Source organism: Macaca thibetana, chromosome 4 (genome assembly GCF_024542745.1).
Source record: "Macaca thibetana thibetana isolate TM-01 chromosome 4, ASM2454274v1, whole genome shotgun sequence".
NCBI lineage: Eukaryota > Metazoa > Chordata > Mammalia > Primates > Cercopithecidae > Macaca > Macaca thibetana.
In genome coordinates, this window is record NC_065581.1 from 87,537,479 (window position 1) to 87,563,260 (window position 25,782).

A 25,782-nucleotide genomic window follows, 5' to 3' on the forward strand; every position below is an offset into this window, starting at 1 on the left:
TACAAAAAGTAGTAATATGTAACTCCCAAACCAGAAAGAAAACAATACAATTAAAAATAAATTTATTCAATTCAAAAGAAAGCTGAAAAGAGAAATAAGAGAAAACATAAGAAAGCAAACTTATCAGTAACCATAATAAGTGTAAATGAATTAAACTCTCCAGTTAAGATACTTAAAAAAAAATCAGATTGTCAGGATGAATTAAATGCTATTTATAAGAGATATATCTAATTTACAGAGACAGAGAAAACAGAAAGTTACAGGATAAAAAAAGAAAACCAGGCAAAAACTACCCCAAATAAAATACCTATATTAATATCAGAGAGAATATATTTTAGGGTGCAAAATATTACTAGAGAAATATGATAAGTGGTTCAATTCAGAATACAGCAATTCAAAATTTATTTTTTAAAAATTATTATTATTATTTTTTTTGTAGACATGGGTCTTACTACGTTGACCAGGCTTCTCTCAACCTCCTGGCCCCAAGTGACCCTCCTGCCTCAGTCTCCCAAAGTGCTGGGATTACAGGCATGAGCCACTGTGCCTGGCCAACGATTCCAAATTTATATGCTATATGTACAAATAGATAAATCAAAAAAACTGCAAGGAAAAAGGACACATCCACCATCACAGTGAGATTTGTTTTTAAAGACAAGGTCTTGCTTTGTTGCCCAGGCTAGAGTGCAGTGGTACCATCATAGCTCACTATACCCTCAAACTCCTGGGCTCAAGCGATCCTCCCAACTCAGCCTCCTGAGTAGCTGGGACCACAGGAACACACAACTGTGTCCAGCTAATTTTAAAATATTTTGTGGAGTCAGGGTCTTGCTATGTTCCCAGACTGGTCTCAACCTCTTGGCCTCAAGTGATTCTCCCTCCGCAGTTTCCCAAAGCACTGGGATTGCAGGTATAAGCTACTGTGCCTGGCCAACAATTCAAAATTTATATGCTGTACATATAAACAGATAAAGCAAAAAAATTCAAGGATGTACCCTCAAACTCCTGGGCTCAAGTGATCCTCCTGCCTTAGCCTCCCGAGTAGCTGGGACTACAGTTACATGCCATTGCACTTGGCTAATTTTTAAACTTTTTGTAGAGATGGGATCTTGCTATGTTGCCCAGGCTGACCTAATGGCTTCAAGAAATCCTCCCACCTTGGCATCCCAAAGTGCTGGGATTACAGGTGTGAGCAACTGTGCCCAGCCCCACAGTAAGATATTTTAATATTCCTCTGTAAATTATATAAAAGGAGATCGAAAAATAAAACATACACACACAGTAAAACTTGAACTCCATTAAAAAACAAGCTTAATCTAAACATAAGTGACTTTATGCCTAGCAAATGAAGAATACACATTCTTTTTAAGCATTCATGGGACACTGATGAAAACTGATTATGAAAACTGATTATGTACTAAGCTATAAAGCAAATCTCAAAAAAGTTAAAAACATTTCAGTATCATAATTTAATTACTTTTTATACTGATTTCAAAACCTTTAAAAATCTTTTGTTTTGAAAAACACTTCTAAATAATTCATTGGTCAAAGAAGAAAACAAAAGGGACATTAGAAAATACTTGAACTGAATTTTAACATGATCATGCTAACACTTGGGGATGCGACTAAAAGAGCACTTAGAGGAAAATATTTAACTCTAAATATATATATGAAAAAACCAGAAACACTGATAATTTATAAGCTAGAGACCTTAGTTAAAAAAAAGAATTCGCCTCCCAAAATGAAAAATAGTAAAAGATAGTATTTTGAAATCAGAGACAATACTATAAAAATGAACACATTCTTAAAAAAAAAAGTTTCCAAAATTCCTATACATTATAGAAAATACCAAGCACAGAGGAGGGTTTTACAGGTAAGTTCTATCAAACATTCAAGAAAAGGATTTTCCCAATCTTAAATTATCCTAAACAAAGAAAGAAGAAACTTTCTGACTCATTCTGTGAAGGCAGTAAAAATCAATATATAAGGACAGTGTGAGAAAGAAAGTTACAACTGAACCTCACTTCCAAAAAATAAAAATAAAAAAATAAAAATAAAAAGAGACACAAAAGTCATAATTTCTAAAAACTATATTAGCAAATATAATGTGGCAGTGTACAAGCAATAAAAATCATTAAAAAGTTTGGTTTATCCAACTTCGCAAATGACTGCAAAGGTCACTCATCTGACATTAGGAAATTCCATTAATACAATTCATTACATCAACAGATTAAAGGACAAAACCTCAACAGATGCAGAAAAAGCATTTAACATCTACTTATAAAAAATACATTTAACAAACTTAAATTCTATGTGAGAAGATAATTTCTTTTTCTTTCTTTCTTTTGTTTTTTTGTTTTTTTTTTGAGACAGGGTCTTGTTCTGTTGCCCAGGCTGGTGTGCAATGGCACCAACACAGCTCACTGCAGCCCTGACCTCCTGGGCTAAGTAATCCTCCCACCTCAGCCTCCTGAGTAGCTGGAACCACAGGCTCACGGCACCATGCATGGTTAATTTTTTAAAAAAAATATATTTGTGTAGAGATGGGGTCTTGCCCATGTTGTGCAGACTGGTCTCGAACTCCTGGGCTCAAGCGATCCTCCTGCGTTGGCCTCCCAAAGTTCTGGGATTACAGGTGTGAGCCCCTGTGCCCAGTGGGAAGGGAATTTCTTAATCAGATAAAAGGTATTTATAATATCTGGAAACATGATATATGACAGAATGTGGCACTGAGGGTTGGTGGGGGAATGACAGGGAAGGTCACAGGTGAGGAACACACAGGGACCAACCCTCACTGGGATTGTTAGTGTTCCATTCCTTAAGCTGGGTGGTGGGTTCACAAGTGTTCATTTTATTATTTTCATAACTTATATATTATATGCATTCTTATCTACATATTAATATTTCATATATTAAAACCTTTCAAATGATACAGAAACTAAAATGGATTTCTTTTTTTTTTTTTTTTTTTTTTTGAGATGGAGTCTCGCTCTGCTGCCCAGGCTGGAGTGCAGTGGTGTGATCTCGGCTCACTGCAAACTCCACCTCCTGGGTTCACACCATTCTCCTGCCTCAGCCTCCTGAGTAGCTGGGACTACAGGTGCCCACCACCGTGCCCAGCTAATTTTTTTTTTGTATTTTTAGTAGAGACGGGGTTTCACCTTGTTAGCCAGGATGGTCTCAATCTCCTGACCTCATGATCCGCCCGCCTCGGCCTCCCAAAGTGCTGGGATTACAGGTGTGAGCCACCGCGCCCAGTCTCCAAAATGGATTTCATAAGGACTTTTTAAAAAGTCCTTGATGTGTTACTGAGTACCAAAAAGGAGACTTAAAAAGAACTTAAAAAGTACACAGAGTTATAGAAAATAAAACATAAAATAAATTCATGAAGAATCTCATATCTAGCTTTAACATAAAACACTCAAATTCAAGACTGCAACAAGTAAAACGAAATGCAATACAAAAGTACCTTTGAGTAGAATCCATCGTATGTGAGTTCTAATTATGCTGTAATGTCTGCTTTAGATCACTTCAACCTCTCTTTATCTGGAGAGGGGTTGGGGCTGGGTTAAGAATGTGATGAGAAGTGTTCCATATAGTGCTAAAATTCTATGATTTCAGGCCTTGAAAACCCACAATGGATTCAGGATAATAAACAGTGAGAGGTACTTTGTTTTCCTCTCATTTTTTTTAAAATAATTTTTAATTTTTGTGGGTATATAGTAGGTACATATTTATGGGTCAGTGTATTGCTAATGCACATTTTAAAAAGAGAAACATGTTTGTGACATGTGACAATCAGTATCAGTTGTGAGAAATCAACAAGATACAGTAGAAGTAATAATTAGGTTTTAAAAATGAGAATGGATTCAGTATATTTAAAAAAGAGGCCACTGAACATTTGCAATATTAAAATAAGTTGGCCCTAATACGAATTTCACAGTACTACTCCTTAAGTTTAAATCTTTTGCAAAACGATTCTTTGCTACATGTTTCTTTTTACCTTCTACTTTCCAAGAAACTCTTAACACCTTCTATGCATGCTTGTTTGTCCCCCTTGTCATTTCTAACAGTTATGAAACTAAGAAATATAAGACTCGCACTTTTAGTGCAAGTTTCAAAACTGTCTTTAGATCAGCATAGAGTTAGATTTAAATCCATAAACTAATAAACAAATCTTTATATTTTAAGAAATGTCTATCTCAATAAATAATATGCTAATACGTTTGTATAAAAAACTAAGGAAATATTTAAAAACAAGGCATAACTGTAGTTTTTGAATATGTGAATAATACAAGACACAAATAAGAGGAACACATAACGTCTGACAATTAACCAAAAAATTCAAAAGTAGTCTGTGGCTGAATTTATGTTACTGCTTGTAACCAACTACCGAAGAAGTTTTTATAGTAGCTATTTTTTAAAATCACTGATAAAATTCTAAGAGTCACAAATGCTCTCAAACTATTGAAACTCATTTAAGTTGCTCCTTCCTTTAAGACATTTACAATTACTTATTCTATCCCCACATTAACTGCAAAGTTTAAGAGATATAGGCAAACCTGACTTACTAAAAGGATTGGATATGAAAGTGGTTCCAAGAGTACAGAAACGCAACACAGCAATTTAAGGCAGCAAAAGAATACTAAGCCAAATTTAAACCGCAGAGGCAGTCTACCATCAGTAGACATGAACTAGAATTGGCCTTTGACCAGAAATTTATCCCTATATTTATAAAAAGGAATTGGAAGTTATTTTACAGACAAAAATAAGGCTCAGCTTTTAATATCTTACCTGAAAGACTAGGAAAATATTTTCATAAGTCTGGAATTTACGCCCAGTGTTATTATTTAGACTGACATTTAAAACCTATTTAATACCCTCAGAAATCTTAGTAGCTAAAATTATACAAGCACAAAACACAGAGATTAAATGATGACTTATATGATATTTTTGCTAAAGTAACTTCTCAATAATATAAATATTTTTAAAATGGGTATAAGTTGGTAATGTGGATTTCCATGGGTACTTTATTATGGTAGTCACAGATAATTAAATCTATACATGAAGGTTGTATTGAAAATATTCTTTCTAATCTAAAGGTCTGTAGGCTTGATCTAATTTTGGCTTCACTACAGTGTTTCATAAGGGAATTTCAGAATTTTATTATTCTTACATGGTCTTCTACAATAGAAAGGTGTCTATTCTCCAACAGAGGCTGGGCGTAATGGCTCACGACTGTAACCTAGCACTTTGGGAAGCTGAGGCAGGCAGATCGCTTGAGGTCAGAAGTTCAAGACCAGCCGGGGCAACATGGTGAAACCCTGTCCCTACTAAAAATAAATTAAAAAAAATATTAGCCAGGTATGGTGGCACACGCCTGTAATCCCAGCTACTTGGGAGGCTGGGGTGGAAGAATCACTCGAACCCAGGAGGCAGAGGTTGCAATGAGCCGAGATCACACTACTGCACTCCAGCCTGGTTGACGGGGGGACTCTGTCTCAGAAAAAAAAAAAAGAAAAAAAAAAGAAAGGTGTCTATTCTCCAATAGAAAGGTATAGTATGAAGAAGGAATTATTCAAAACTATTATGTAAGTTTTTGATTTAGAGTTTAACAGAACATTTGTTTACACAAAAGGAGGTGCAGAATGAAGATGGACAAAAGTAGTATGATAAATCACATCCCTTAAATACGTAATAACAATGTATATTAATATCACTCAATATGCGACGAGACCTTTAAAGCAAATCCTTTCCATGATCCTCGACACAAGGTTTCCTTATGAACAGAAACAACACTGGTGGGTTTTACTTCTTTCCCTTTCCAAGTGCTATTTTCCTTTTGTTTCTGGATGGTAACACACTGTCATGAGAGCAAGGAAGTGGCGTCAAGAGCCCGGTGAGGCACACTGTGGAGAGGCCGGCATACAACATGGATTAGTGTCTACTGTGTGCCCTGGTACTTTCACCTCTGTTAAGAACTCTGGGAGCTGGGTGTTATGGTCCCTATTTGTAGATAAGGGTGCAGAAGCTCAGGGAAATTAAGGAACTCGCCCAAAGTCACATATTTGACAATAAAAGTAGATTATAAGGTCCATATGGAAATGTAATATGTCCACTTCTCTAAATAATCATAACTGTATCATCTTGCAGTCATAATTTTCACTGATTGAAGCCCCCTCTAAGAGAATTCTTGAATATAGATCTATACTGAATACAATTCCAGAAGTGGTATTCAGGCATTTATAAGAATGTATATTGTTTTAGTGAAACACAGAATGGCTTACCCAGGTGTATAAAACATAAATTTGTGCGGTCGTCGGTAGAAATTTATTACCAAGATATTAACCTTGCTCAATGATATGACACAGCTACAATTCATCATCACTTAACAACTATTTAAATAATTAATGACAATGCAGACTATTAGAAGCTAAAATACCCAAATGTAAGAGATCTAGGGCTATAACAGCATGCATCACATCTAGTTTCACATGCAAGATAGAATGATTAGAGTATAGAGTTTGTGTGCTTTGGAATCAGGTCTGGATACAAAACCTGGTTATAAGAATTACTGGCAGTATAAGGAAGTAAGAGACTTAGGTCAGTTTTTCTCATCCTCACTTTACTTGGCTGCAAATGAGATGAAAAAGTACCAACTTCACAGGATTAAGATCCTGATAACAGGATTAACATTCTGATAATGTATACTAAGAGCCTATCTGGCACAAAGTCAGTGCACAACAAATGGAAGCTGTTATTACTCTAGTTTTCTAATTGATTTGGGCATAAGTCTGATCTCTCCAAATGAGGTGCTTGGGGACTAGGCTTTATTGGTATTGTCAAAGCCCTCTAGCCAAAGACTGCCAGGAACACACCAATAGTGGAAAGAGTTGGGTTTGATATTTATTGCAGTGAAGGAGAATGCTTACCATGGGGCAGCATGGGTTGTATCAGTAAGAGGGTTTTAGAAAAAGAATGTATTATAGAATTTAGGCTTTGGTTGGGTGATTTTGGGGAAACTCTAAGGAAGGAGGGGTTCATTCCAGATTGGCTGCTGTCAGAAAGCAAGGGCAATTCCACAGGGAGGGCAGTCCAGAGTGAGGACCAAGCTGTAATAGGTACAGAAGCAGCAGTCACTCTTAATAGCTGGGAGAGGACAATGTTAAGTATTTTGTGGGTGGCACAGTGACCTTGTTTTTGTCTGTGCTTAGAAAACATTCCGATGTAGTCTTGTTTTGTCTCCTTTTATCATGGGCTCAGCATTATCTTGTCTGATGTTGGTATTCTGAGAGATTATGTCCAATAAGACAGTAACATGGTCTAGCTCTGACAGCCAGTCATTGAGAGTAACGCCAACTTCTAACAACAGTGAGGCCACAGTGTCAAATCAGTTCCTGGATGTCAGGGACTGCTTTTTCCTTTCTCAGTATCTTTTCAAAGCTTCTAGGAAGTCACATCTATTGAGCGTTTAAAAAGCTTCCTGAATTAATGAAAAAACCATGTTTAAAAGTGAGTTGTATGTTGTAAGAATGCAATCTTTTACAACTATACTTATATCATTACTTTTAATTAAGAAGCTTGCTTCATTTACTATTCCTCTCAAATGAATGGCAGCAGAAAAACCAATTTAATTTTAGTTTACAGTTGGAAATTCTAAGTGATTTTACTAAGATTATGTTTTGAGTCAAGAGCCACAGTACAATCAGTTTACTTTCCTCTACAAGATGTAATGTTATTACATTTTATTAGGAAGTTCTCTCTCTCTTCTCTGATGATTGTACTCAGTGGGCCAGAGTCTTTTCTTCATGCATTCCCATGGCCAGAAAAAGAAAAAGAAATTAACTCTGAGCATCTGCCTAATCACACTTAGCCAGACTTCAAAAAGGACGGCACCTTCCAATTTTGAAAACACATATTGTGAATACTTTTCTTCCTCAAATGAATATTATCTTTGTGAGTAATTTAAAAGACTTAATGGTCACTTATCATACACTTTTTGGGAGAAATGTTTTCATAGCACATTAGGATTAGTATTTGCCACCCTCATGCCAAGCTGAACATTAGGTATTTTAAGGTTATAACAGAAATAATTTTGAAAGAGTGGATCAGTTTTAAAATGTGGCTACACAATGGTCATATATTACCTGTTTCAAAACAGGTTTTACTGCCATATCAAACTCTCCCTCACCCCAAATCTTTCAGAGTGGTCTATGACAGTTCCACAAATAACTGTCCCACACTCATAGTTGGCCTCAGTTCCAGCGTTTTACTACCTGAAGGTATTGTGAATTAAAAGGATAACAACCAAAATCTCAAATAATGTGGAACTTGTGAAGAAATAAGTAAGACCTGGTGTGGGAAGATCAGTCCTGAATTATGGCAACACCTTTATTCTAGAGTCTACAGAAAAGCTTTCAAACTAGTAGCTGCTCCTGATATGTCTTAGGGCAAGCTTCTCATTCCTAGTCAAACACTTGGCTAGAAGTTCTCATAACTGGAATATCAGTGGAAATAGTAAACAGAGTTTAAAAGGCTGAGCTCATCAAGCCTCCAAAGAATCAAAGCAAATAGCAGATGTCAAACTATCTGTTACTAAATGGGCTGATTACAACTTTTAAGTATCTGAGGGGGAGAAAATGGGAAACTTTAGCCAAAAGTTCTGGGGTCTTAACAAAACAGATATACTGAAAAAAACTATCATTAAATAATGAAATCAAGATTTAGAGTCACTAGTATCACAAAACATAATAAATTAATGTGTCTATATATATTTTATTTATATATGTGTGTTTATAAGCATTTTGTGAAATAAACATATTTCCAGATATAAATGAAGATCAAGGATATTCACCACTTAAATATTTGAAGTGGTTTTTGGTAAGCTGGTTAAGTTGATGGGTATAAAAGGCTTTTTTATTAATGACTACAAAGAATCTCCAAAATTTAAAGTATATTATGAAAATGATATAATAATAAAATACCTTTTTAGGATGACAAGTACTAATATACATTATCATAAATTACATCAGATTGTTTTTAATATATAAATGGTAAAATTTTATAAAAATATGGATCATGAAGTAATAATTTCATTACTTAATACTGAATAATTTAATGCTTAATACTTCTTAATACATAATAATTTCATTACTTTATTAATTTCATTACTTTTATGCTGCTCTCATAAAACTTATACAGCTGAAAACAAACACCTCATAATTAATCTTCATTCATTTTACAGAATATAGTATATAATAAATTATATATGTCAAGTGTATTAATCTGAATAATAGAAAAAACAATGATTGAGCTACTTTTATATACCTGGTGGGTTAAAACTCTGTACTAATCAGTAATGGCTTAAATTATAACACTGTCTGCATCATCTGCAGAGCAGTAATAAAGAGATAAGGAGAGTTTAGAGGAGGATCCAGAAATATAAACAATGAAATCTTAACATCTGGAATAGAAGCTTTCGAGAGTTTACACATTTGCTCAGTAAATATTATTTTAAGGATATTTGAAAAAAATATTAATCCAGTGGATATGCCAAGTTAAAAGATGTTAGAGTTCTCCACGTATGCCAATGCCCTATGTGGCCCTAGAGGAGTAGCAACTTATTGGGGAAATGTTTGTTACCCTTATTAGTAAAAAGGAGACACACTAATGATTAACTTTAAAGGACACTTTAATGATAAATCATTACATTATAAAATCGAATACTTACTAAAACATATATAAAAACCATATAACACATATACAGTGCTAAAGAACAATTTACTTTTTCATGGAGTTTAATAAACCTACTTTCAGAAATTATCTTTCAAGTTAAATTAACAATGGCACCTATGTTTTTTCCCCCTAAGTGTTTAAGTTCAGGTGCAATGAATTTCTCTATCACAACTTTAGGTCAACTCATAAAACTAGTTTTGCAGAGTAGATTACAGTTAATTCTTGGTTTCTGCCTAGTATTCTTAAAAGATAGAAAATTTGAATACTGTCTTACCTGACCAGGTTCTGTTCCAGTTACAGTCAAGTCTTGGATGGATCTACGTCTTGGCTGTCCGTTGCCTTTAAAAAGAAGAAAAAAAGTAAAATACTAAAATCTATTCAAACAGACAAAAAGGGAGTAATTGCTACAGCAGAAAGTTGGAATTTGCTGCTCCTTGTATCTACACAAAATGTTTGTGGGGGGGAAAAAAGTGAGTTTATTGCTAAGAAAAAAAAAAAAAAAAAGAAGAGAAAGATGTAAAGAAAGGAAGAGAAACAGCTGCAGTGTTTTAACTCAAAAGTTGCTGGCCTACAACAGAGTATGTCCTAATACAATAACCACTTCTACCACATGAATAGCTGCTGAACTCTCTTCCACCATCTTCTGTCATGTGTTTAAATAGATGAATGCTTGGGGGCTGGGGCTGATGACGGCATCTATTTCAAGGGCCTTACGTTACAGTTTTTACAGCAAGACAGCTAGCAGGTTGTAAGACACAACTGACTTTAACTGGCAGCAATATCTTTTTCATTTCAGGGTCTAAAAGATGCTTAGGCTTAAATTTATTATACTGAGTCACGCTTACTTAATCCCCATTAGTCTTTGTCAGAATCCAGTAATTTATTATTTGTGAACAACAACTCTTAATTTCCCACTGGATGTTAATAACTGTCACTCTGTTCTCAAATACACAGCTTGTTGAAATGGGCTATTTTGTTAATTCTGCTTTAGAAACTTCTATGCTTATAATTTATTTAATTAAAAATCAATTTATGAAAGAATTATACACATATAAGTCCTCAGCAAAACAATGAATTGAGCAATAGCTTCACTCAGCACTTTTATTTGGGAATAAGGCTGTTTATGCAGTATCTTCTAACATGAAAGCTCAGCTGTCTAAAAGGAAACACCAAAATACTCAGTAACAGCTGATACAATACTCAAAATTCTTTTGACTCTGAAATCTGTATTATGTAATTTCTCAACTAGTGGCAACACTTAGAACATGTACTCACTCTAATTGTAGTTTCCTGATTAGTAGACAGAATTCATTCTTAAAATTTTAGACTTCCAGAATCTTTCATAGAAACATCTTTTTAAAACCAATCAGCAATATAACTTAGCACCTTAACCCACATGACCCCATTATTATGCTGCAGATAAACTAAAAGGACCTTACAATGGAATAAGAATGTTTAATGGAATAATATATGTAGTGAATATAAAAACTCAAATTTGTAACTCCTCTTGCAAATGTAAGACATCATCAGTTTTTTCCATTTTAAGTTATGTTTTATGATTCTTTGCATAATTTGAATTCAAATTTACTTCAAATGTCATTTTATTCCAAAAATTTCAACTTTTCATTACAAATTAAAACAATAAACTGTGCATGTATTGAATTAGACCCACTAGATCACTTTTATGAATACTTTCAACTACCCCTGTTTCCCGAGGACAAAAAGGATCCCCACAACCATGACTAATAAGCAATTTTAGGCACATTTCATTCAACACACTCATTCTAAAATTAGCGGTGATGAGACAGGCTTGAAAAAGTGTCTGGAATTCTCTTTTCAGATTAGCAACACGGCAACATTTGTGAATCTGAGGAACCACCCAACACATGTGTCTATAAACCATTACATCACCATTGCAATAACAACAAAAACTGAACTCAAATTTAGGTGGAAGAATAGGAGAAAGGGGAAGTAAAAACTTTTAAGGAAGTAAGGTAAAGAAGAGCTGACAGTTAACAAATGCCATAAAACGAAAAATCTTTAAGCTACCACATGAATCAAAGCAAGCAGTGTTAGGCAATGCATTTTAATTAGCACAACCATGGCAGAAACCATCTGGCAGATAGTTCAGACAAAGCAAAACAGGATTGCAATCAACAAATACTTGTTGCTCCAATATTAAATTTTAAGTCATAATTTAGAAATATGAATGTAAGAAAAATCAACCTCCTATTACTTCAAATGAAAATTACTGGGTGTGTTCTCAGTAAATTTGAATTGATTCTGAAGTTTTTTGCAACAGAATACTAATTTAGACATTCACTCATTTTACCTTTTTTGGTCCTTTGATATGTACATACCTATATTATACATGGTAGTGTAGATGAAAAAGTAGTAGAAAGGAGGACAGCATGATGTAAACAGATGCCTGATCAAGGAATCTGAAACCTGCATATGCTATCTTGAGTATTTCATTCTGTAATGAATTCTGGAATGTTCATGTCTTATAATAGAGAACAAATTACACTTTTTAGAATGACTTCTAAGAATACATCATATTGCCAGTGCATACTAAATCTGCACTCCTGCCCCCTGCAAATAGAAAGCAACTTAGGGGTCAGTTCCATTCTTTTTACAGTAATGTCATTAAGACAGAGCCCCTCTTCAAAAAAGCTGCTCTTTTAAGTACAACTGATTTCCTGAGCTGGTTTTTAAAAGTTATCCCGGAGTTCTTCCAGAGACTGCTGGCTTAGATCCCAGACAGTCACTCCTATAATTTTTCTTATCAGTTAAGCTCATAGTTTTCCTTGACTTACACTACTCTTATTTTCTACTTTAAAACTTCCTGAAGACTGTCTTCATGTAAAAATCAGCACTACATTTTCCGGGAGACCTCTCTTAACCTAAATGTTAGAAATTTTGAGATTCACAAGTTTTGAATATTACAAATTATGGGACACCATTCTCTTCATGTGTAAAATACCCAAGATTAAAAAAAAAAAATGCATAGCATGATATAGTAGCATCACATTACTGCTTCATGGTAAACTGAACATGTAATTTTAAAATATATGTTCTCATTTAGGTGGCCAAAGTTTCATATTTCTTTACTAATTCCAACAAACTCTGGCTCTTTCACTGGAAAGGTCGGTCAGGTGGTTTATTTGCTTTGCAATAAAACAGCTTTATTAGGTTAGAGTTGAATTTTTTTAGACTACAAAAAGTGATCTTGGTAGACTATTCAATATGGCAGAAAGGCCACCTAAATATTCATTATAAAGTTAGATTAACTTCCCTATTTAATTTGCCACAAATACAGAATTTTATTGAAAGTGAGGTGGCTATATACAGAAACTAGTACAGTACATCTTAGTATATAGCACCCCTTAACCCCAGGATCCCTATCAAAGGCTTACAACTGCTAATGACACTACCTGTGCTAGGTAAGAACTTGCCAGATCTAGAAAAACTCAATTCTGTCTCTCATTGCCTCTTCATATTGGTGCTGCAGTAGTTTGGGGGAAATATTTAATAACTTACATGCTTCCAGTTAAAGATAGGCTTACAAACATTAGTTATCGACCAGCCCTTGAACCAAATATAGTATTAAAAGAGTGATCTTTTCATCCTGGTGGAGAAAGCAAAATAGTGCTCACATGTCCTTGAAAAGTATCTCTGCTTCCAGTTGTTTAAACATTCTATAAAACCCTCCCCACCTAGGTAATTTATTTGCCAATACCTGACATTTGAAACTTCTGAAGGAGGGCAACAAGATACAAGTATTAGAAGCCTAACTATCCATCTATTTTTCTGTTAAAACGTTTGGGCCTTTCTACATTCTACTTATTACAATTTACTACGTATCATACTCTTAGTAAAAAGTTAAAAAACCAATATACAATAGAGCTAAACGTCCTTGACTGAAATTAAAAGCGAATACGTGTTAAGTTTTTGATCTAAATGCGGCTGAAATCATAAGGACACCTAAGGTTTCTTTTTAGCTTTAAGAATGATATTACAAACAATAAATATCCATTAAGTTCAGGCTCTTCAGGAAACTAGACAAAAATCTTACATATTTCAGTAAGATCTGACTCAAAAACATTTGTATATTCAATCTTCTCTTGCATATCCTTAAGAACAGTATGTAAGACAGAAAATCCTCTTTGGTCAAGGCATTTTATTGCTCTCGAATGTTATGCCATATTATTTGGGCTTAGAAATAACAAAAGGTACAATGTTCAAGGTTCTCAAATTGAAGCACTTCAAAGCAATGCTCATCTATAGAATGGATAGTTTTCAAGTACTTAAAATGAAATCAAACATTATAATCTAATCTGAACTAAGAAATAAATTCAGAATTATCTATGATGATATAATAGCATTAAAAATTTCTGTAATTTAGAAAATTTTACTCTTGCATATCACATTTGGGAAACTAGTTTCACTTTACAAAAGCAAACAAGCAGGTATGAACCATGTACAACAAATTTTATATCAGAGTAGAAGTGCAGAAGACTAATGTTTAATTAAATCATTTATAGGTGGTAAGTATATGACAGTATTTTTTTCCAGTAGGTTTTAGAATGCATTATCATTACAGTTTATTTCCTTAAATGCTATAACTACTCACACAAAGGCTCCAGAGCAGAAGTGCCCATCTTCCATTATTGAAGCTACAAACATGAAAAAAAAATTCGCTTTCTTAACTACTTATTCTCTTACTCTACATGTTAAACTGGAAAAGTTTGTTCCTCTTTTTTGGTAATATTTAGGCATTCTACCTGTTCCTCTTTGACACTTGGATTTTTAAAAGGAATGTAAAACTTAGGTATTCTTCTAACATCAGATGAACTGCATTGAATGTATTATATAGTTTCACAATCACAATAATCTATTTCATTTGTGTATTTGAGATGAAGGTGGGTGAAAAATAGATTCTTGGAAGCTTGGATAGTGACAAAAGGAAAATATGGGGGAAAGTAAAGAAAATCCAAGCAAAACAAAGATCTATGTTCTTACTGCCCTTATTAAAGTCCTACAACAAAAAAAGCCTAGAAAAACTTCAAGGAATCCGATAATCTGCCACCCATTCCCTTTTCCTCAAATGTAAGTGTAACAAATTAGATATACTGGCTGAAAGGAGAAAAGATAAGGTTTTTAAAACTCAAGTTTTAACAAAAAACATTTAAGAAAACCTATTTTTTTCTCTAAGTCCCTTCCAACTTATCAGCAAGCAAATGTATTAGAATACTGTAGTTCAAAAGGTCTAAATACTGGGCAACAAACTTCCACATTTACATTTACTTTGCTTAGGTAGCACACTGCCGCTTGGCAGGACCTCCTCTACAAAGGAAGAGTCAGCAAAATGTCCCACATTCTACTGGTAATTTGCTTTTAGCTGCGTGTCTTCCCTGTAAAAAGGAGCCAGGCTAATCTATAAAGCTCATTCTTCTAAGGGCAGATGGACAGTGGAAAGAAGGAAGGATTACCATACAAAGGTTTGCCAATTCTTCTTCAGAGCCAGTGATATGGTAGAAGAGGTATAAAAAATTTTACAGTCTGACCCACAGGGAGTCCTAAGGTATTAAAGGTTAATTTCTGTATGACCTGAGAGACTACTAAATTGATAAATACTGCTGTTTTGCTAAGTTGCTTTTTTCTTTCACATTTGACTGATGGCATAGTATACATATTTTGAAAAGCAAGCAAAAAACAAGATTAGGGTCTTCGCATTTCTTTATCTATGACTAGGTTGGACATTTTCGTGACTATAAAGATGTATATACAAAACCTTTTTGTGATGCTTGAAGGATTGCTCTTATTAAGAGAGGTAGTTCATTCCAAGAAGTACATTAGACTTAGTATATTGCACTTGGCCAAAGGGAAGTATTATTGAAACTACTTATCCATATAAATAAGATTTTAAAAAAGCTATATTTAAAAAGAATGCTTGCAATTGGGTTTCAATGCTAATTAAACAGTTTGAATATATCAAGACGTATTTGCTAACACCATAAAGCTTGTGGGAAATCCACTTAGAACAAAAAAAAATTCTAGAAAGTATTAAGAAATTTTGGAAATTAACTATCACCCTTCTTTATAATTAAAATGTCATGTATGAAATCTGAGATATTCCCAAAGGGTGGGCGGTATTTTTATATTTAATTAAAAAATATTACCTATGAGCACATTCATAACTGGCTTTTATGACGACTAGTATCAATTCTACAGCTTGTATTCTTCTATTAAAAAAAGTGAATCTGAGTAAGTTAATGTTTGATATCTGAGGGGGGAGAAGCCTAAAAAGAATGTTTAATAAAAGGTATTACTTTGGGAGGCCGAGGCGGGCGGATTACAAGGTCAGGAGATCGAGACCACAGTGAAACCCCGTCTCTACTAAAAAAAAATACAAAAAATTAGCCGGGCGCAGTGGCGGGCGCCTGTAGTCCCAGCTACTCAGGAGGCTGAAGCAGGAGAAATGGCGTGATCCCGGGAGGCGGAGCTTGCAGTGAGCGGAGATCGCGCCACTGCACTCTAGCCGGGGCACAGAGCGAGACTCGTCTCAAAAAGAAAAAAAAAAATTAAAGGTATTACTGAATAATATTTTCACATGAATAGCACTGCTGCTCTGGCAATTAAGAGAATTAAGGTTACCTGATTCCATAAAGGCCCAATGTCATAAAAGAGGATCTCCCTGGCTGAAGAGCTCTCCTTAATGTGAACACTAAGAGAAAGCAAGAAGAAACTACTCTAGCTTCTCTGACTTACACAAAAGAACAAAAAATGGATGTGATTTGGAGTCAAAGATCCAGGTCATGGTCCTGGCTATATGATTCTGTAAAAACTACTAAACATCATCAGATCTAAGTTCTTCATCTGTTAAACGGCTTTAATTTCATCTGATAACCTAGTTATAAGGTTGTCAAAAAGGTGAAATAATATGTACTTTAAGCTACTTTGTAGGGCACAAAGAACATCTAATTGGGGGGTTTCAGCCTCAGCACTGTTGACATTTTGGGCTGGATCAGATCATTCTTTGTTGGAGGAGACTGCCTGGTACAAATCAGGATGTTTAGCAGCATCCCTGGTTTCTGTCTACTAGATGCCAGTAGTACCTGACATTTGCAAACTATTATTCTTTCCTTATTTTTCCCTCCCCCATTATCTTGTACAGTATGGGCTATACTGCCACATATAAATTTATTCTTAATGCTTAGCCATAAGATTATACTGCCAACTGTCTAAGTTTTCCTGATTCCCTCAAACATTTAAGGGAATCACAGTTCGGCAGTATGTAAGTTTAAGTGCTTCCACCTCTTTAAAGTACTAGTCCCTTATACACAGTACCTTTCAGCATGGAGGTAAAATGATCTCCATGTAAAATAATCTCTTTGTTAATTTCTAAAGCAGTCCAGATTCAATAAGTACAAATCACCAAGTGAAAAATGGGTTAACTCTATTCTTTAAATAGCAATAGTGATGATGTTGTAAAATAAGAAACCACTTTGATAACCAGGGAAAAATAAATATAAAATAGTTATGTACAGACAAAATGGCACATAAGAATTGTATAATTCATATTTTCGTTTTTGTATGCTAGTTCCTCACCAGTGGAGATGCTTAGTAAGTCTGTTCATTTACTTAATAAACATATTTATTAAACACTATGTTAATATGCTTAATATGTGAAGCACTGAGCCAGCAACTGCTGATAAAATCAATAATCACCACCACCACCAACAAAAAAATAATGCACAAAAATATGGTTTCTATCCTCACATAGTTTTCAGTTTAGTAGAGGAGAAAATAACCATTAAGTATTCAACTAGAGTATCAACACTACTAAAAACAATCACAGGTAAAAGACAGCGTGCTGAAGAATTCATCTAACTCACACTCATGAACATGTGTGGAAAATATGTATTTCCTTATCAAGATTTTGGGTAAAGAGGTAGAGAAAAACCTAAAGGGATAAATAAATGATCATTTTGATAACACATTAATCAATATTGAAGGTCAATATGCCATTTAAATTTCTATTAAAAATGGTAACATATTCATCTATGAAATGATCACCATAAGAATAAAGCAGTTTACCAATTTTAGACACTAAAGTACCATGTGTAAGTTAGGTATAAAAACATGTAATTTATGAGATTTTCCTGATAATACACAAAAATCAGAATTGACCAATTATTTTACATGATTCTTTGGCAAGATACCCTGCAAAACAGCACATCTCATTTAGCTTTACTTTTTGTTTTCTAGGTTAAGGCGAAATGCTATTTAGCAACTCTCTTCTCTCAACTTCGTATTCACTTGCTACCAACAGAAAGAGGCTAGGATAGAAAGTCTAGAGGGGACCCCAAAAGCAGTAACTCAGGAAGGAAAGGAGCCAAGGAAAAGAACAAATTTTAATTAGGAGTTTCCTCTTTCTGTTGGGTGCAAAAAAGGTCTGGGTTTAAGCTCATGTGCTCACTTAAAAGTAGAGAGGAAGTTGGTAGAATTCTGGGTTGGTGTTCTCCCTTCTCCAAAAAGGTTTACTTTCTCTTCTATTTTATCCTCATTTATTGCAGATCAGAGGTATCTTTTCAAGACTGCTTCAGAATAAATGTAGTTTTTCAATATGTCTCCCTAATTACTGCATGCAAGGTATCCATTTTTCATGTCCTGTAAAAATTGGAGCAAGAAGCATTTTACAAGTACCAGGGATCATTATTCTGGTTCCACAGTTATTAGACCAACTCAGGTGGTCTGTGATACCTGATATGACGATCTCAGGGACATCCAGAATGTTGCCAAATGAAGCGGTTTTACGGTGGCCCCGTTTAGGCTTGGAATAGGCTGCAAAAACACATATATACAGTATACATGCAAACAACCACAAACAGTAACACAGAAAATGATTAACTACAAAAATAGACTCATTTTCAAATAGTTCATGTTAATAACATTTCATGCAGAATGGCATGCAGAACTATCTAACTTTTCATCCATGCTCAGAAAAGGCGAGATTAAAGAGCAAACAACTACCAAACACAAGATGTCTTACACACTGGTTTTAATCAGCAGAAAAAATAAAAAGAACAGAGACAAAGCTGCAGGGTAATGAGGAAGCAAAATTTCAAATATATTCATAGAAACACTCTACCTAAGTGAAATCACTGATATGTGATGGGGGTGGGGGAACGAAGGAGGAAAGGAAGAAAGGCATTAAAAAGTAAGTAGTCATATTTGTTTTAATTACACAAACACAGGAATATATGTTCAAGTTAGGTGATTCTTGAAGTGTGCTATAAAGTAAAATTCAATGATTAAATACTAATTATTGAATCAAAGTGTGAAATGTATATACTTTTGTAATCATACATATTTCTAGTAAACCAAATATTTATTATATTTTCCAAAGTTTAGGGTACATTCACAGTAAACACAAAGTCTGTCAAAAGGCTGGAAAGTATGAATCTTTCCAAGTAAGACAATTCATGAAAAAATATAAATTGTGTAAAGCTCAAAGGATGTACAATAGCATTTGTTCTACATTTAGGCAAAAAAAGATAGGGTAATTTTAATGTGTGTGGTTATCCTTCTAGCAAAGTCATTTCTGTAAATAATAAGAAAAAACCAGTGCTTGACTAGAAATATGATACCAGCAAAGACATGAAACCATTATTATAACAATTTTCAGTTTTGAGACAGCAATCAGAATGTGGCAGATCTATCCTTAATAACATGCCTGAAGTGAAAAGGGTTCCTCAAAGCGTGAGGGTATGTCCCTGTGAGTAGGGTTCATCTGACACTACAGTGAGACAACCCTGCTCCGAAGAAATACTTGTGATTCATGGAGACTCTGGGCTTGTCAGTGGCTGGTGACTTCTCAACTTGATAGTTTCTGAAGATCCATCTGTGGCAGACACAGCTATCTTCTGCCGGTCTCTACTCTTCCCTTCTGTTTTAGCAATAGTACTCTGATTTTATTTAGGACAGAAAAGTCATCAGATAAAAGAGGGCAGATCTCCTCTTCCCTTGGAGCTACGTGTAGCCATTCGACCATGTTACTCTGACCAATGACGTGTGGACATTGTTAGGAAAGGCATCTGGGAATGTTCCTTCAAAGAACTTGGATGCCTATTTGCCCTACCCCCATGTCTTCCTTCCTGCTGCCTGGAATGTAGAAGTGATGAAAGGGAACTTTAACAACCATTTTGGAGCACAGGATAACTTTGAGAATGGAAGCTATACAATAGGGATTACGGCACAGAAATAGGAGACCAGTTACTTCAAGATCACAGAGCCCACTACCTTCAGACTTGTTTATGTCTGAAAAATAATGCTTATGTGTTATAGACACTGTTATTTTGGAAATCTGTTATATCTAACGGATTCTAATACTAGCTGATAAAAATCAATGATCATGATTAGTTGAAGACAAGTATAGTATGATGGTCCATCTTGACAACTTCTTTCTGAAAGAGCTCCACACACAATAAGAATATTCTATTTAGAAAAAAACCAAATAAGTGAAAAAAATACCTAAAAAATTGGTTAGCTAAGTTAAAAAAGATGCAAATACACATAGAAATACACATTTATACGTATATATATATAGTTAAAAGACTGGGGTAAATACACAAAAATGTTAAGTGTTTATCTCTGAGTGGGGTAATTATGTAAGTTTTTTTGGCTTGTTTACATTTCCACATTTTCCACAACAGAAATGTGTTTACTTTTAAAATCAGCTCCCCCCAATCCCTGGAAAGAATCAGCAAAAAACAACAAAGTCCAAACTAAACCAGCATTACTAAAATGAAACCTGGTCAGAAAATTAGGTTGCCAGTTTACTTAGGTAACAAAACATGTAATTGTTTTTGTGCTGACCAGTTCTTCCATGATTAATAATTTTAAGAACTGAACAATGGAATTTAAATGCTAGCTTTTCCAAGATCCAATAAAATTATGATCTTTTACTTTACAATTAAAAAAATTAACCATAACCAGCTTAGCTAATATTTTGTCACTGGAATGAAGGAGCAGATAGAAGGTCAAATCATACGTGGATCTGGAATACATTTTTCTGTTAAATTTGAAACAAAATATTTGCTATTATTAGAGTTCAGCACAAAAATCTAGTAGTATCACTCAAAATCCCCAAAATATTCCGGTTTTGGCAGAATTTCTCACTCAGACTTTCAACTCATGTTTGAGCAGAAAGAATTATATTTGATAAAATCTGTAAATGAGGAAGGCATACTTTCTCATCCAAATAATTTTACAAGTCATACCTTCCTTATTTGGAATTTGAGATAAATGCAAAATTATTGCTAGTAACTTAGAAAAATATATTGTAAACCTACTTCCTATTTAAAAAAAAAAAAAAGACACACACACAAAACCTCTGACAACTGAAACTACCATGGCCAAAAAGGCTTATATACATTTCACTCTTCAGACTTGTAGTTCCTTTTTACCTGTGGTTGCAGCGATCCTAGCTTCTATTTCAGACATGTCAGCACTCATCCTCTTTCCCTCAGAGGTTGGGGGCAAGCTCTCCACACTGCTCCCACGGGAGGCTCCCAAGCTTAAACGTCCAGATTCACTCTGTTAAAATTACAGGTCAATCTGAATTACTGAAGTTCTTTAGATTTAGCAGTCTTAGGCAACCTAAAAGGAGGAAGATGGCAAGTAGGATTCTGATGGATCCTGTTCTGCTCTGAAAGGAGAGGGAAGTTTGCACGAGAGGGAGCTACAGCAGTAAGGGAAAGCAAGCTGCAGATACTATTTTTATGAAAGAGTAGTCACTAGAACTGGGGCTAAAAGCCCCAATTATTCATTAACCTAAATGCCTCAGGCAAAATGAATAAACTCACTCCTTACAATATTTTTAAAAATCAACAACGGCAAAAATATAAATCTGAATAGCATGAAATGATACACTTAGGACAACTCCTCTAACTGGGCAGCACAGCCAAAATATATCCGTTTTACATCTTTAACCATCAACCATTACATTTAAGGATTATTATAGATAGGGAGTTAGAGTTGGCAAAGGTAGCAATCATTAGAAGGAAAAACCATTTGGTAATAAATGGTAGGAGAATCTCATTACAAGTCTCTATTTGTAAGCTCTTCTATATGTTTCAGGAAGAAAATTCAGGATTTATAAAATAGAAGATGGTAAATAATTTCATTTAGTATAATATTGTGACTACTGTTAAGGTTACCAATTTTACTTGTAATAACAAAACAAACCTGTTGCTTTGCCTGATTTTTCAACAATTTTGACTCTAAGCGCTTAATAGTATCATTTGTGGCAGGAACTTGCTCCATATTAGTGTCACTTTTATTACTCGTATTTGTAGAAGCAATGTCCATGAATGAGCCTAGGAAAAGCAGAAACATTTATGACTACTGGTTGGAAATAATAAAAATGCTTCACTTAGTATTATGTAACTTACATTCTTTTATAAACTAGCCAGGCAGGAACAGAAATAAGACTTTTCAAGCTAATGAAGATATCCAAACAAACCCATTTTAAGCAAAACTTAAGGCTAGCACAAAAAGGAACCAAGATGCCTAAATAGTCTTCTAATAGTCAAGAATAACTTAAGGTTTTTAACCTGAGCTAGTAGAAGAACTGAGGGCTATTAATTGAGATGGGGAAAGACTACAGGAAGATTGAGTTTGAAGGAAGTATCAGGAACTCTGTTTGGAAAATATTGAGTTTCTAGTAGATGTAAAGAAAGTAGTTGGATATATGAGTATAGAGTTCAGGTATAAGATGGAAAAAATTATGAGCCAGCAGATGGTATATAATGCCACAATACTGGATGAGGTTACCAAGGAAATGAGTGCAGACAGATAAGTGAAGAAGCCAAATGACTGGGCCCTGGGCACTTCAACATTTCTAGGTTGGGGAGATGAGGAATAACCAGCAAAGAAAACTGAGAACAGATGGCCAGAGATGTAAGATGGAATCTAGGCTAGTATGGTATCTCAGAGGCCAACTGAATAAAGTGCTGTGTGTAAGAAGGAGAAAGTAAAGAATTAGATCAAGTGCTACTGAGAGTCAAGATGAGAAATGAAAACGATTCCTTAAATGTAGTGATGTAGAGATAACTAGTGACCTTGACAAGAACAATTCTGAAGTACTGGCATAATATGTCTGAATGGAGTCGGCTCAAGAAAGAAGGGGAAAAGAGAAGCTAGAGAATGCAAATACAGACTACGTATGTTCTAGGAATGATCCACTAGAAAGTTAAAGCTGATGATGCAAGAGAGAGAGGAGAATTGCTCAGAAAAGTAGATGGGATATAATGCAGATGGGATATAATGCACAGGCAGAAAGGTACACCTTTGGCCAGAAGTATGGATAGTTCAGCCAGAGTAACAGAAGAAGGCAGAGTAGATGGGCACAGATGTTGTGGAAGCTGTCTTCTGATTACTCCACTTTTCTCAGATGAAGGGCAAACAAAATCAGCTGAGAGTGAGGAGTGGTGAGGAGGTGTTTGAAGCCCGAGGAGAGGCTACAGTATAAAATTAAGACATATAGGAGGAAAGAGATGAACTACAATATAGTACAATTGTCCAATAGCACTAAACATGCATGTGAGGATATCTCCAGCCATATTCAGCTGCACTGGTACAGGCAAGGGGTAACCCGAGTGTTAGCTTTTATTAGGCTTGTGGTTTAGCCAAGCAAGCTTGAGAGAGAGGCTAGAAAGATGAAAATTATTCCCAAAGGAATTATAATAGTTGATTGGAATTAAGTGGAGGGAGAAATAAAAAAGGACCTAAGAGGACTGAGGACCAGTGAAAAGGTGGGAGGCTAAAAAAACTCAAGGTCACAGCAAGGAAACGAAGAGAGGGTTTGGAGGACGTGGGAGATGCAAATTATAGAATTTTAGAGAAGTACATTTTAGAATTCAGAGCAACTCAAAATATTTTCAGTAAAACTGGAATTTGAGAATAACTAGCCAAACCATAAACCATCTCAAAATAAATAAAACTATTCTTGAGGTGGGAGAAATAGATCAGTAAAAGTATTCGTCAATAAATGCAGGGTAAATACATATGCATATAGACACACATGTAGTTTTTAGTTTTAATTAATAATGAAATGCTTATAATGCCACTATATTTTGAGAAGTACAATATTTCTAAGTTACAGTATTATTTCTACTATCTTTTTGATGACCACAAATTACATGTCCCACTACTACTTCACATTTCGGAAAACTAAGGAACTTTTAACATAGCTTCTTAAATCACAGTCTCTGTAGAAAAGAACAAAAATTAGGGTGTTCATGATGAAGAAATGTGTTAAATACATTTACAATAATTTCTAATACCACTTGATCTAGTAGTATCCATTTAAAAGTTATCTTTAAAGTTAAGAATGACATTTACTGCAATACAATATGCCATCTTTTTATTCATAATTATGTAGGAATTCCAAGACTTGGAAGCAGGTCTTCAATAACTCTTTAATCAGGGTATCTTCATGAAGAATGATGCACCTGTAAACTTAAATTGCAGTCAATTATATGAAATGAAGGAATTAAAATGCAAATGGGGACATTATTCATTACTTCTTGATTATAATTTCACGGGAATAGAGACGAAAGAAAAATCGAGTCGATACTCTTCCAATCTATCCATTTACCTGTACTGGTGGCAGAGTTGCTCTGTCCTTCATCTGAATACTGACAAGGATACTGTAATGGCTCATCTGCTCCTGGAAAGTACTATATATAAAAAAGTAAACCACAGCTTAAAATTTCCTTAATACAAATTAAATCCTGTTAATGCTTTATTTTCCCTAAGGTATATACTAAATTTGTAGGTGCCTAAATTTTTTATTTTACAAAGATTACAATAATGTACTCTTGGATTTCAACTTTGATCAATGCCATGCACCTACCTAAGAATCTAGCTTACATTGGAGTCTAGATAGTCTTGAAGAAAACAGCAAATATTTCTCTAGAGAAACATATGAAATAAAATAGTATCATTTCTCATAATTATATAAAACATATGCATGTTCTCACAATAGTGATGTAAACTTCCGTATTGTTGCAATGACTGTTAGTCTGATAACTGAGACTATTATACCATAGAATAATTGTTAGAACATTTTAAATATTAAGAGAATAGATTATGAATATCTTTCTACAAACTGGAGGCATAATATTCAAAGTATATGCTGGACAAAAATATTAGAATTTAGAGAAAAAAAGGAAAGGTATTCTCCTCAAATTAGACAAAGCACAGACTTCAACAACTTATATATCCCAAAGTTTTAAGTAATCTGACTACAGAGACTAAGTTGTTTTCTTATGCAAAAGGTTCTACATATGACTGGTATCCAAATATGATGGTAAACTTTTAGTAGATTAGTTCAAGCTGCTTTGCCTAAGAAATTTTTAATAGATTGAATAAACAACCTTTTACCATTTAGGAAATCACTCAGTCTATATTTAAGAAGATTGTAAGATTCTTCTACTGAACAAACTGTTCCAAAATTCAGGCACTTTCACAGATACGTGAACTTTTTAAAGTCAAGATATCACTTCACAGTTTTTGTTAATGTACCAAAAACCAGACGTGTAAAATATTCCAAATAATTCTAATGGTGCTTAATTCATAGACTAGGAAAATTTGATAATAATTTAAAAAGGGTTCTTCTAAACAGAAGGAAGTTTAACTTTTTACTGGGATATAAAAACCTGATAATAGGCCAAATAGTAAAAGTCACTCAAATAAATGTGTCTGAGAATGCAACCTATTGCCTTGCATAAATGACTAAACGCTTGATGAAAATTGGCATCAGAAAAATGTAAAATTTAGTTTAGCATATATTGAAGTCATAATATTAATGTATCTAAGTCCTGTGACGGCTTTAGAGATTATTTCAGTTTCTCCCGCATTACAGATGAGGCAACAGGCCCAGGGACAAACATACTTGTCCACTAATGTAAGCAAAAAGAAAAAAGCAAGTCTAGAAACCTAGTCCAGCCATCTTTCCAGTGATAAAGAACTAGATTT

At 34.5% G+C, this 25,782-nt stretch overlaps 2 protein-coding genes across 3 annotated transcripts in view; both read right to left on the reverse strand.

The window, feature by feature from the left end:
* The window catches only part of BACH2 (BTB domain and CNC homolog 2), a 643,272-nt gene that overhangs the window by 604,733 nt on the left and 12,757 nt on the right, over positions 1 to 25,782 (reverse strand). The window lies entirely within an intron of this gene.
* Positions 1 to 25,782, reverse strand: part of MAP3K7 (mitogen-activated protein kinase kinase kinase 7) — a 72,733-nt gene that overhangs the window by 11,350 nt on the left and 35,601 nt on the right. The window contains exons 9-13 of one of the 2 annotated variants that reach the window (XM_050788084.1): positions 24,401 to 24,482; positions 21,988 to 22,118; positions 21,207 to 21,336; positions 18,502 to 18,582; positions 10,010 to 10,074 (exon numbers count right to left, since the gene is read on the reverse strand). In XM_050788084.1, the coding sequence (XP_050644041.1) occupies positions 10,010 to 10,074; positions 18,502 to 18,582; positions 21,207 to 21,336; positions 21,988 to 22,118; positions 24,401 to 24,482 (489 nt within the window). The remainder of the gene's footprint in view (positions 1 to 10,009; positions 10,075 to 18,501; positions 18,583 to 21,206; positions 21,337 to 21,987; positions 22,119 to 24,400; positions 24,483 to 25,782) is intronic. The other variant, XM_050788085.1, reaches the window with a different exon arrangement.